Here is a 13,785-nt window from a genome sequence, read left to right as displayed (position 1 = left end):
TCTTTATATGCCCGCCTATTTAAGAGAGAGAGAGAGTGAGTAAAGTGAGACTGAAAATCTGTTGACTGTCAGGTTTTTGTTCAGGTTTTGTCAGAACTACACGCGTTTATCAGGCGGTGACAAAGAGCCGGTAGGACCAATATGAATATTCATCCTTCCGTTTGGTAGTGCCTTCTGTGCAAATTTTGGATCTTTCTTTGTTTAAAATTATTTGTTTCATGTTTTTTATTGTTTTGACTGTTATTAAAAAAAATTAAAAAAATGTTATTTTAATAAACTTCAAAATAAAAATCACTCTCAAAACCATCACATTAACATTCTACCAGATAAGAATTTTCAAGTCACAATCCGAGGTGAGCCATGGTGGAGAATTCTAATATCAAAGCATCGGAGCAGAAGACTTTAATGAATAAATGCATAGCATCCATTACGAACTCCCAAGATTCCAAAACTGAAAACCAGAGACATTGGCTATTTCAGCTCCTGATGGAATCCTTCCTAGACAAAGGGGTTATAGTCGTGGGAAAGTGATTGAAAATCATCACAATCATTGGATTGGATACAATATGTAACTACCTAAGGTTGAATTACCCGCCTTCTAGTCAGAAAACCCAAGAGAATGGATTAGAAAATCTTAAAAATTTCTTCATGATGCATTTTACTAACTTATTTGAATCAAGAAGAGAAAGCAAAAATATGCTACGAAGGTTACTTGTTGGGTGGTGATGACTTAGCACATTGAAAAGAATTTACATGGATCATTTGCATTTGCATGAGGTTTGGTAGTAGAGATGAATGGTGGAAGAGTTCAATAAATTAGTGCAAGACAAGTGAGTGGAGAGGAGTATATGAAGAGATCAAAATAGCTCAAATATTTAACGAATAATATAAATTTATCATTACAAAATCTTATTATATTTTAAGTTTTATAAGTGAATTCAAAGATGATATTAAACCTCTGATCGAGATTATTAAACCAACAGCTTTTATATACATAAGCCTTTAATCAAGCTAAATAATGAAAGAAATCTAATAATATTTTTGTCAAGAAAAATATATTTATATCAAAATTATTTTTTTCATATGATTGAAATAAACTGTAAAGTATTCCATCACCTAAAACTCATAACCATTTAAAGGTAGTGTCACATTATAATATTGGATAAGATTTCTTGAAATTGTAAAAAATTATATATAGAGAGAAATTAGATTCGCTATGTATTAATTAGAAGAAATTAAAAATCCTAAAAATTAGCAATGATTTTAGAGATTTGGGTAAGAGATAGATTATGCTAAAGAAAAGAATAACGTCACTTTGTATCGTTTTCTGATGAAAGATTATATTTATCATGTTTTTTTAAATCTATCTTTGTGATTGTCATTAGTTATCCTAATTGTTTTTAGCTGATTTTAATTTATGTTTAGACTTATTATTATTATTATTAAAAAACTAATTCTTTGATGTGAATCTTTAAAAATAGAAGACACATTACAAAAGGGGTTATCTGAGAAAATTTTGGCGTTAAGTCCTAGGAATTACATTTTTGTTTCATGTATAGATTAATGCCTTGAACTCCTGAAATTTTTTATAGTCTGCACAAGTAATTTCATGTCTTGACTAGTAAGAGATATCTCATATCGGAAGCGAGCATCCAAAGTCAGGGCCTTATAAGTGCATGCTCATTTTGACTAGTAAGACAAGTTTTAAAGTCGTGCGTAGCTATCAAGAACAAACCTGTGAGGGAGACCTGGATGGACGTCCTGGATTTGGGTGGACTGGGAGGCCCAAAGAAAACAATATCTTGCTAGTGAGGTAGGGTGTTATATTTGACATCAGAGCCGAGGATGGCTCATCTTAAGGTAGGGGGATTGTAAGAGATTCCACATCGGAAGCGAGCGTCTAGAGCCGAAGCCTTATAAGTGCATGCTCACTTTGACTAGTAAAACTAGTTTTGAAGCCATGCGTGGTTGCCAAGAACAAACCTGTGAGGGGGATATGGGTGGAAGTCCTGGATTTTGGTGGATTGGAAGGCCCAAAGCTGACAATATCTTGTTAATGAGGTGGGGTGTTATAAATAATGTTGGATATTTCTTTTAAGCAAAGTAAAATGACTCAACTATGTTTGAAAGCCAATATTTAAAATTGGCATCTAGAGCTTTTTAATTATTTTAATTTTTTAAGCATAATAAAAAAAACTTAATTACCCTTGAAACTCAACCTCGGGCCTTATTATTTTGATTTTTAATTTTTTGTTCTTGGCTCTTTTGTAAAAGTCTTATTTGTTATCAATTTAGTCCTTTAATCCTAATTTGTTACATGTTTTTTTTTCAATTTGGTCCTTATTATTTTTATTTCTAATTTTTTTCTTGACTCTTTTGTACATTTATTTATTTATTTATTTTCAATTTTATTTTTCAATAAAAAAGTCATAGTTGTCTAATTTACTTTTTATTTCAATTTTTATCCTCATTTTTTTAGTTGTTTTTTGTTATGGATCCTTTTGTATAATTGAATTTTTTTTCTTGATTTCAACCTTTAACATTTAATTGATTAGGGATTGGGCTTCACATTCAATGACTGGGTCAAGGGTTTAAAAAGTTAACATAGGTTGATAATTTTATTTTTGTTTTACTTTTTTTTATTTTATCATTTTGATATTGGTTTTATTTTTTTTAAATGGGCTTCATTATTTTTTTTTATATTGAATTATCTCAATCTCATAACTTGAACCGTATATTGGAAAAGTTAGTTCTAGTTGGCTCATTCTTTATTATTCAGGATATATGTTTATCATGCTAACTGAGATTGATTTGGATCTTTTTTTTATTCAAATTCATCCTTCTATATCTTATTGGTTAAAAATTAAACTATTTTTTTTTTTAAAAAAAAAATTCCCAAGTTATCACTATAGTTTTTTTTTTTAAAATAGTTCAATTACTATTATTTATTTTTTATCATCTAATTCGAATAAAAGTAACTTATGACACATTCGAATTTATAATTCAAGTTACAGTTTTTTTTTTCTTCTTTCAAATACGCTTCCCAGGTAAACATGTTTTTTTATGGAAAAAAATTAATGCCACGTTCTCCTGCGTGCACACAATCAAGTAGTATTACTAAATTATAAATTTGGAGTCAGCAACAGCTAAGCATGCACGTCCCGAATCCGTCACGGTTTGATTTTTATCCTTGAATTATTGATGAGCTGATGGTGGGTGAGCGTTGACTAATGGTAAGCGTGAAACTCGCGCGAGAAGATCTTTATGCACGAAAATGAGCTTATTATTTTAGAACAATTCCACATCAGCTAAATGCGTGTTATTTACCTTGACAAAATCATCAAAGTTTTGTTCAGGGTAATAATGTCTCTTCCGCGAGGAGTGCGTGTTAATCGTCACCTGACAACATCGTATTAAATAGATAATAATAATAATAGGAAAATCATACAGTCGCCTGCATACAATTATAAAATGGATCGAATAATTTTTTTAGTGAAAAAAATAAATATTCAAGTTTTCTAAATATATTCTTTAAAATTTTAAGTATAAATAAAAAAATATATGCATTTATTTAATTAAATATATCAAAAATTATTAATGTAAATAAATATAAAAATCAAAGTATTAACATGTTCATTCAACTTGTCTCATTGCAGGTCGGCTAATTTTTTTCTAACACAAAATAATTGATGTGTAAATGTTATTAAAGTGTTTTTTAACATCGAGTAAAAAAATATAATTGTGAGTAAAAAAGTCAATACTTATATACAACAAATTATAGTAAAGATTATATGCATTAATAAAAATATATAAGAACTTTATCTAATTCTTAAAGTAGTATAACAATGTTGCAATTGCTATAGTAAAACACTATTTTTTTAGTCTTTGTATAATATTAATGTCTAATTATAAATGAAGAACCAAATGCAAACGCAACCAGATTTTTCGATCTTTTAAAAGATTTTGACGAACCATTATAAAATGGTTGCACAAATCACAAGAAATTATTGATTGTTGCACATGTATTTAATATTAAGTAAAATCATGGGTTGAGTGAGGTCGGTTATAATAGAGTTTTGAAATGAGCAAGAAGTTTTTACCTATAGGATACAGGTTGAAAGAGAATTTCTATATTGCTAAGTCCATAATGAAACTCCCTAATCTAAGATACCAAAAAATTGATATGTATCTAAATCTCTGCATGTTATACTACCTTAAAAATATAAAGATGACTAAGTGTAGAACATGTGGGTATTCTTATTATAGACTCATGACTGATAAGGAAAGTACTCTTATTGCACATTGAAAACTTAGATATTTTTTAATCATATTTAGATTGTAAAGATTATTCATGTCATCAAAAATTGTTGAGCACATAATAAGGTATCAATCACATAATGTAGTGGAAGGAGTAATAATACACTATTTCTAGGGTAAAGCCTAGAAATATTTTAATAATATGCATCTTTAATTTTCAATGGAGATAAGGAATGTGCATCTTATGTTATGTATAGACGAATTTCATTAATTCAGGTTATTTTCTGCTCCTTATTCTTGTTGGTTGATGATATTCATGGTTTTTGCCATCAAGAATATATATTAGGCTAAAGTTCATGTTTTTTATCTACGGTCATACCATATCTTAATAGTCCAAGTCAGAATATAGATATTTGTCTTTGATCATTGATTGATAAGTTAAAGTAGTTCTGATTATCTAGGGCTTTGACTTATGATGTATTAAGAAAATAAAATTTTGTGATGAAGGTAACTTTGATGTGGACTATCAATAATTTTCCAGTTTATAAAATAATTTCTAGTTGAAGTATGCAGAGAAAACTAGCATATTCATACTATATGAAAACGAACTTGTGAATGAATTGTAGTGTTTTGATAGTTGGATGCTCGCAATCAGTCCTAAGCTTCTATTTTGGATTTATTATATTTGATCGTATAAATGTATAAATTTGTAGTAAATATGTTATTTTTATACTATTTTATTTTATTTTAATTATTTTTCTATTTTTGTTCAACATATCTTTTTTTAAATATATATTTTTAAAATATTATTGATGAGGTTACCAACTACATAACTCTGTTGTTATATTATAGAGAGTTAAAAAAGAATTATTGTAAATGTTACTAATACTGATAGGGTTACCGATAGAACTAGACTATCGGTATATTCCATGAAGTTGGAAAATAACTAATATAAATATTATTATTGTTGTTAACTCACTAATGAAATCACAAATGGTATTTTTTTTTTTATATGTTATATTTACCATGAATATACTAATGGATAAATAAAAACACTAATGGCATTACATACGGTTTTCCTGTCACTAATATATTAAATTTACCGATAAAGCTACCAATGAAATAAAAGAGATAATTTTTTTGTGCGTGTTTTGTTTGCCTATAAATTTATCGGTATATTTATTATAGACGAACTCATTGATAATCCATAAATTACTAACGAGAGTTTTTTATGACGAACCGATTCTGTCTATGAGTTTATTAGTGTCTATGAGTTTATTAGTGATATGTGTGCCAACTAACTTTTAATGTAAATATTAATAAAAAAATTTATTGGTAAAACCATTAAATCTGGTTGTAATGTTTCTAAAAAATTTAACAAAAAAAGATTTTTTTTTAATATACAAAGAGATCTAGATCTGTTTTATGTAAAATATTCTTCTATTCCCCTTCTTCGAAAAGGTTAGTGAATGTTATGGCTATAAAAGTGGACCTTTATTACAGTTTTTTTCTATGATCTGGTTTACATTGAAGTACAGACAATCTCCCAAAGTGGCGTTAAAGAGAGAGATGAACTTCTTTATCAGTTTTTTGCTGTACTTTCTTCTGCCCTTTGCCGTAATTCAATCCCTTGATTATATTTTAAGAAGAAGCAAAAGAAAATCAGGCAAGCTTCCACCAGGTCCATCGCGTTTGCCAATTGTAGGGAACCTCTGGGATCTTGGTGATAAACCCCACAAGTCCTTGGCTAAGCTTGCCAAGACTCATGGCCAATTGATGAGTCTAAAACTTGGGCAAGTAACCACTATTGTAGTATCTTCAGCAGCAATGGCCAAAGAAGTCCTCCAAAAGCACGACCTCACCTTCTGTAATCGGACCATTGTCGATGCAGTTCGTGCTTTAGATCATCACGAAAGTGGTATAGCTTGGTTGCCGGTTGCAACGCGCTGGAGAAACCTTCGCAGGATATGCAACTCCCATATTTTTACCGCGCAGAAGCTCGATGCGAACCAGGACCTTAGGCGTAAGAAAGTTCAAGATATCCTAGCGGAGGTTCAAGAACGTTGCCTTGTAGGTGAGGCAGTGGACCTTCGCCACGCTGCTTTCACAGCTACACTTAATGCATTGTCCAATACTGTTTTGTCACTGAATTTGACCGATTTGAGCTCAGATATTGCAAGGGAGTTTAAGGAGCGTATAAGCTGTATCATGGATGAGGCAGGAAAACCGACCTTGGTGGATTATTTTCCTTTACTCCGGAGGATTGATCCACAAGGTATAAGGCGTCGCATGGCAATTCATTTTGGAAAGGTACTTGATCTCTTCGATCGTTTAATCATTGAAAGGCTGCAGTTAAGAAAAGAGAAGGGCTATATCCCATTGGATGACATGTTAGATACTCTTCTCACAATCAGTGAAGTGAACAATGAAGAGATAGATGCAACTCGTATAAAGCACTTCTTTTTGGTCAGTTCTCCTTTATTATATCCTGTGTCTTCTGCGTGTCTTTCAATTTTTGTACTGTTTTTTTTGCATTCCGTTTATCTGCTTTGCATCAAACACATGTTCTTGGCTACTTCCCTTTTTGGGCTTCTATTTGACTCAATTGTGCAACAGGATCTCTTCGGCGCTGGGACTGATACGACTTCAAGCACACTAGAATGGGCAATGGCAGAACTCCTCCACAGTCCCAAGACTTTATTGAAAGCTCGAGCAGAGCTGGAGAGGACGATTGGCGAGGGAAACCTGCTTGAGGAATCAGATATCACTCGGTTACCTTACTTGCAAGCAGTTATTAAGGAAACCTTAAGGCTGCACCCAGCAGTTCCTTTCTTACTCCCTCACAGAGCAGGAGCAGATGCAGAAATAGGTGGCTTCACGGTCCCAAAAAATGCACAGGTACTGGTCAACGTCTGGGCCATAGGGAGAGACCCAAGCATGTGGGAAGATCCAAACTCATTTGTTCCAGAGAGATTTTTGGATTCTGGTATTGATCACCGAGGCCAGAATTTTGAGTTTATTCCATTCGGTAGCGGAAGGCGAATGTGCCCTGGATTACCATTGGCTATGAGAATGCTACATTTGATGTTGGGTTCGCTTATTCTATCGTTTGACTGGAAGCTTGCAGATGGGGTCACGCCAGAGAACTTAAACATGGATGATAAGTTCGGCCTCACCTTGCTGAAGGCTCAACCACTGCGAGCCATTCCAATAAGAGTGTGATATAATCTTTGAAGTTAGAGTTATTAAATAATATTTATCTACTTTTTTTATTAAAAAATAATATTTTTAATTTAATTATATATAATTGTTTTATAGTTTTATATTTATGTTAATTTAAACACTCATTACGAAAACATTATTAAGAATTCTAGCTTTTTTTTTTTAATGTATAATCTGAATTACTTTAATATAGTAACTTGCTAATTTTATGGAACTCGCTATCCCTGTAAAAATCATATTCACCAATATCAAACCTACTACTGGTATCAAAATTGTTATCATAATCCACTTCATTCCCTGTAAGATATTTCAATATACTCAATACATTTCTTTAAAGCTTAATTTTAGGTTCATTTGTTAAAACATCAGACATGGGTTGTTTGACCTATTAAAAGGTAGAGGATGAATATCAAGTTTTATGCTTGTGGTTGAAGAATTAATATCTAAATCTTTATTTTGGATTCTTTAGTTTATGCAATTTGGTATCTATGTTTGGTTTCTATAATTTTTTTTTAGTGATATTTTGTCTTTTATTTCTGTAAAATCTAGTGTTTCGACTTTCCTTCAGCTTCTACAATTTAATATTTCTGTTTTGCCTTTGTAATTATTTTGGTATTTCTTCTGCTCTTCAGTTTCTGTAATTTGATATTTGCGTTCAATTTCTATAATTTTTTTTTTGAGTGATATTTTATCTTTCGCTTCTGCAAAATCTAGTATTTCAAATTTCCTTCAACTTCTGCAATATAGTATTTTTGTTCTGTCTCTGCAATTGTTTTGATATTTCATCTTTGCTTCAGTTTCTGCAATTTGGTATTTGTGTTTATTTTCAGAAAAAAAAAAATTGGAGAGATATTTTGTCCTCCACTTCTGTAAAATCCGGTATTTCAACTTTCCTTCAGCTTCTATAATTTGATATTTATGTTCTGTCTCTACAATTGTTTTAGCATTTCTTCTTCCCTTTAATTTTTACAATTTGGTATTCATGTTCAATTTATGTAATTATTTTGGAGTGATATTTGGTCTTTCACTTCTATAAAATTTAGTATTTCGACTTTTCTTCAGCTTTTTCTATGACATCTACTACCAAAAAGATTGTTTAGTTACGTTGGTTACTTGTTGATATAAGAGTTTTTTTTCTCATCCTGCTCCTATGTATTGTGGCAACTAGAGTTCTATTCAGATTGCTCACAACTCTATTTTTCATGAGCGAACTAAACACATTGAGATCGATTGTCATATTACTCATCATTAACTCAAGCATAACACCATTACTTTACATTTTGTTCATTTTTCCTTACAGATTATAAATTTTTTTTCAAGACGCATTTCATCTCTTGTTTTTGTTTTATAATTGGCAAACTCTCGATGCTTGGCAAACTCTCAATACTTGTAGTTGGTGCATCATAAGTTTGAAAGAAAATGTTAAATAATATTTATCTAATCTTATTAAGAGTAAAATAATACTTTCAGTTTAACCTATATATAACTTTTTTATATTTAGATTAATTTAAGCACTCATAATAAATAAATTATTGAGAATTCTAATTTTTTTTATGTTTAATCTAAATTACTTTCACAATAGCAAAATATATGTGTTATAGAATTAATAAGCCATCCTTAAAATTTGCCTCGTACCGAAGAGGTTGTTCGTGTGTGCCCTAGATTAATTGCCCATCACCTTGTACTGCAATGGATGCGTGGCTTTTATAGAAAGAAATAAATTCACTGGCAGTAATTTAGATTATATAAACTCTTATAAGTTACATGATTATTAAATTTAATATCTGTATATTAGTTGAGATATACTTAAACTTATCTAAATATTCATATAAATAATTTGGATCATATAAACTCTTATGACTTATATAGTTATTAAATTTAGTATCTGTAAATTAATAAAGGTGTGTATTAGCTGATTCAATTATCCATAGTACTTTCAAAGAAGAAGAAGAAGAAGAAGAAGAAGGTGAGTGTCTCGCTGCTAGATATAACTTATTTGTTTCAACCAATTACCATGGATTCTGTAGAAGCATATTGACATCTCCTGCTGAGTTTCCTAGTATCTTTGATAAGGAAGCATCAGACTCGATTGTAACCATGCGAATCATGTTTCTTACGTTTCATTGGCTGGTCTATCAAGCAAAAACGCGCTTATTGACATTCGGCAGGTCTTCATGGAAAAATGGTAAGAAAGAGAATCACTTTTGTCACGCGTAGGATTATATATATATATATATAGTCAGTGGCATGAAAGAATATTAAGATATTGATTCTCTACCATTGCTACATAATTACATCTGAAAGTTAGATAAGATGCCCATGTTTTAATTTTCTATTTCAAATTTCAAAATTAGATGATATTTGAAATGTTAGTGAAGGTAGGAACAGAGCCGTTAGGAAATTAGACCCCCCTCTCGAGGATGATGTTTAAGTGATAATTCGGGGCTGATCACCGCTGATTGTTGGGCCAGTGTTTGTGCTCAATAATAACACAACAAAATAAAATAAAGAGGGGTTGAGCACGGCGGTGCACGTTATTGTTGCTCTATATTCATGCTGTGAGAGTGAGATTACAGTTTTGTTCCTCGTGCGAAAATTATCCGGTCTGTCTGATGGGGGGCAGTGAGGATTTTTTATCCTTTCTTTATCAGTATAAATATAAAAATACCCTCAGAGAAAAAAGAGGAGGAAAAAAGGCATGGCATCCAGGGGCATTTATGTTTTTTCACCGTTAAAAGCAAGATGCTTTTGCACGACTGCACTTGAAAGTCAAAGAAAATTAAATTTAATCTACTGGTGTTTTTGGCCTTTTCACATTGTTTTTTTGTGCTCTTATTAAGTTAGATGAGGGGTAAATTTGTCTTTTAATATTTAGTAAATATTAAAAAAGTGGACAACGTGTCAGTGAGGGAAGATGGTAGCAGTCTTTATGCAGCATGTGATGCATTGCCTACTTTCCAGGATGGTGTCTGAATCCTATTGGCGACCCCTCAAACCTCGTCAACAAATCTCCAATTTGACGGCGACAACTCTTTCCTTGGTTTTCCTTCTTTTCTCTGCTCCTTGGTTTTCACGACTCGCCCTCCAGGATTTGAAAGATGCCCTTTGATATATTTATTTTTTTGAATTTGGTTCCTTTTAATTTTTGTTATTAATTTTTTTATAAATTTAAATTTTTATTTTATTTTATCATCCGATTTTAATTTTTCATGTGTTATTTTTTCACTTTGATCCTTATTTATAATTTTTTTAATTGTTTTATGCAAATATTTTTGTTTTCAATTTCATTTCTAAATTTTAAATTTTTAAATAAAAAATATTTTAAAAAATAACTGCTAACACACTAATAAATATTATCTAAAGAGATACCATTTACTAACCACCACTTCTCGGAACATTATCCAGGTTTTTGCAATATAATTGTAGTTCGTTAAGGTTATTTTTTAATTTATTTTTTATAAAATTATCTTCATTCATAATTGAGATTATGGTTTTAATGAGTTAACCTGAGTTAGCTCGAGTTGTTTTTTTGTGTCTTTTTTTATTGATTTTTCTCAATTTTATCACTCAACATTAGATTAATTAGAAATTAAGTTTTGTAATCTATTTTGATTTATTTTTATGGGGTTATTATAGTCTCATAACCGACATTATGGATTTGGTTGGTTGACTCAAGTTGATTAAAATCGATCTAACATTTTATTATTCCTATATTTAAAACAAAAATTATATCATTTTGAATTTTTTTAGAGTCAAATATGTTTTTACTTATCATTTGGATTGTTTTTTAATTTGTCAAGTCGATCAAGTCACATCGAATCAACTTCTATATGGTTTGAACTTTTTTCTATTAGAAAAAAGTTAATAACACTTAACTTTCTTTTACATTAAAAAAAATTGACTAGACCTGCAGTATAGGATAGAGTAATAATTTGACACGACTAAAAGATTGATATTTTTTCCCAAGTGCAGGAGTGTCGAAGTAATAAATAACCCGGCAAGACCGAGATCAAACCACATGGAAGTTAATTGTATAAATTACAAATAACAATAATACAACAATAATAACAATAACAACAACAACAATGATAACAATAATAACAACAACAACAACCATAATAATAATAATAATAATAATAATAATAATAATAATAATAAAGAACGAGAATAAGAAGAAAATGATGAGAACTTTGAGATGAAATATTAATGTAGGGATTAAACAATGATAATAACAAATGTCAAGGTTAGAGGTTTCACTAATTGTATGTCAAACAAATATAGTATAAACTCTTATTATTCAATTGAAAACCACACACAAAGGAAGTTCCCATTAGATTATAGATTGTTAACATGATTACATTAATCATCTTATTCGATTAATGCTAACACTTGTAAATCTCATCAAACATTCATGATTATAACTTATGTCAACAATAAATCAAGTTCTTTTCATAGCTCAAGTGTCGGTTATACCATACAGTATGAACTATGAAAGTGTCAATCATTTACTGTACTTAGTGTTATACAATATAAATCAAGATTAGTCATTTAACAAGCAAAGTATTAAAGAGTGAATAAGATAACAAATACAAAATATATTAGTATCAAATATTAAAGTCCATATTAATTTTACATTATACTTATTCTTACACCATTAATGTAACATTTTCACCTTGACATAATAAACTTAGCTAAACATAATGAAAGAAAGAAAAATAAATAAACAAAATAACAATATAAATAAGATAAAAGTTAACTAAGTAAATGAAAGGAAATAAAAGGCATAAACTTGATATTAATGAAAGCAAAGCATAAACATTACAAAAAATACAAAGAGAGAAAGAAAGAGCATGATCTTGATTTAGAAATCAAGATATCTAAATACATGACAAATGCCTCCTTTATAGGCCAAAATTAGGAACTATTGATTTGATGACTAATTGATGAATGGGTGACCAACTCTTGACTTGGTGACAATCCTTATCCTCTATTGCCTGCCCAAAACGTTATTAATACGTCAAAATTAGAGCTATTTGAAAACATAAAAGTTGTAGGAAATTGTCTCAGCTTTCTTGTGTAAAACATTCAGGTCATTTGGACTTCTAGAACTCTAGATATGGGTCAAACACTAAACAGTGCTCTGGCTGGAAGACAAATTCAGACGTTTTTGTTATTGCTACAATTTGGACTTGAAAATGATTTTTTTAAGTCTTGGGCTCTAAATGAAAGTTGTAGGCTTATGTCTTACCTTTCCATTCATATAAAGTAGACCTAAATCTGAGATCTACAGCTCCAGATATGACCCAATTACCGAACAGTGTTCCGGTTTGGATTGCACCGACATCTCTTTTTTAAGTTTGGCCATCTCCTTGTCCTTTCAATTTCAGTTCTTAAATTCATCAATCAATCTTTTTATTTATGTAATAGGCCTGCATTTAAAATGAATATTTACCACAAATTAAAGGTATCTTATATTATTAGATATATTATTATAAAACATGCTTTAGTTAAGGAGTTATTGATACTTCAAGTGCAAAATGATGATATAAAATTTTGATAAAATACACTTTTAAGTACTAATCAAGTAACAATTTAGCTAGACTTAATCGGTGTATACTTGGTCTAAGGTTTAAGTGTGTGTGCTTGGTAACGTGGTGCATAGTGTTATTGCAAAAGTGTTTTTTAATAAAAAACGTATCAAAATAATATTTTTATTTATTTTTTATATCATTACATCAAAACCATTAAAAAGCACATAAAAAGTATCAACTTGATGTTTTTACAAACAAAAACATTTAAAAAATAGTTTGAAAAACATTTTGAATGCCGACCGGACTAAAATAGTTAATTTATAAATCAACAATCTAAACTATAATTTAAAAATAAAATCCTTGAAATGATATTGTCCGAAGGGTTTTAACAAATAAAAAAAATTATTAAACTCATTGAAGTCCATGGCCTAGATTGCAATGTGATCGAGGTCAATCTAATTTATAATCATCTTAAAATTAAAAAAGAAAAATGATTGTTTTAAAGTTTTTTAAAAAAACTATATCTTGTTTTTACTTTTTATCCAAGTTGTTTTTAAATTTATTAAATTAAATAATTTATTTTAAATAAGTTTTTATATAGTTTAATTTGAAATACAAACTAGATAAAGAACTAGTTAACAGGTTTTAAAAATAAAAGTATTTAATTAAATTTAATGATGCTAAACAAAAAATTTACACTCTTAATATTTCTTTTTAAATTCTAGAAAAATATAATCCAAACCAGTGAAGGAAGTTAAATAAAACTATTTTTTAA

General features: G+C 29.8%; 1 protein-coding gene across 2 annotated transcripts; it reads left to right on the top strand.

Annotated features, from left to right (window-relative positions):
• The first annotated feature begins 22 nt into the window (after positions 1-22).
• On the top strand, positions 23-7,493 carry LOC105132202 (geraniol 8-hydroxylase-like). Of its 2 annotated transcripts, XM_011035549.1 has the most exons (3): positions 23-40; positions 5,819-6,723; positions 6,874-7,493. In XM_011035549.1, the coding sequence occupies exons 2-3, from the start codon at positions 5,827-5,829 to the stop codon at positions 7,477-7,479; spliced, it is 1,503 nt and encodes a 500-aa protein (XP_011033851.1). In that variant the 5' UTR covers positions 23-40; positions 5,819-5,826; the 3' UTR covers positions 7,480-7,493. The 2 variants fall into 2 exon arrangements, with proteins under 2 accessions (XP_011033851.1, XP_011033850.1); XM_011035548.1 differs by lacking the exon at positions 23-40 and having other exon boundaries at positions 5,760-6,723.
• The last annotated feature ends 6,292 nt before the right edge of the window (positions 7,494-13,785 follow it).

This window comes from Populus euphratica, unplaced genomic scaffold (assembly GCF_000495115.2).
Source record: "Populus euphratica unplaced genomic scaffold, PopEup_1.0 scaffold39.1, whole genome shotgun sequence".
Lineage (NCBI taxonomy): Eukaryota > Viridiplantae > Streptophyta > Magnoliopsida > Malpighiales > Salicaceae > Populus > Populus euphratica.
The sequence above is the reverse complement of the archived record's forward strand: the minus strand, read 5'-3'. Positions and strand labels throughout refer to the sequence as shown.

Excerpts from the sequence above, each read along its gene's own strand:
- LOC105132202 (XM_011035548.1), top strand. The coding sequence starts at position 5,770 with ATGATCTGGTTTACATTGAAGTACAGACAATCTCCCAAAGTGGCGTTA. Across the intron at positions 6,724-6,873 it reads GTATAAAGCACTTCTTTTTG|GATCTCTTCGGCGCTGGGAC; the intron begins GTCAGTTCTCCT and ends ATTGTGCAACAG.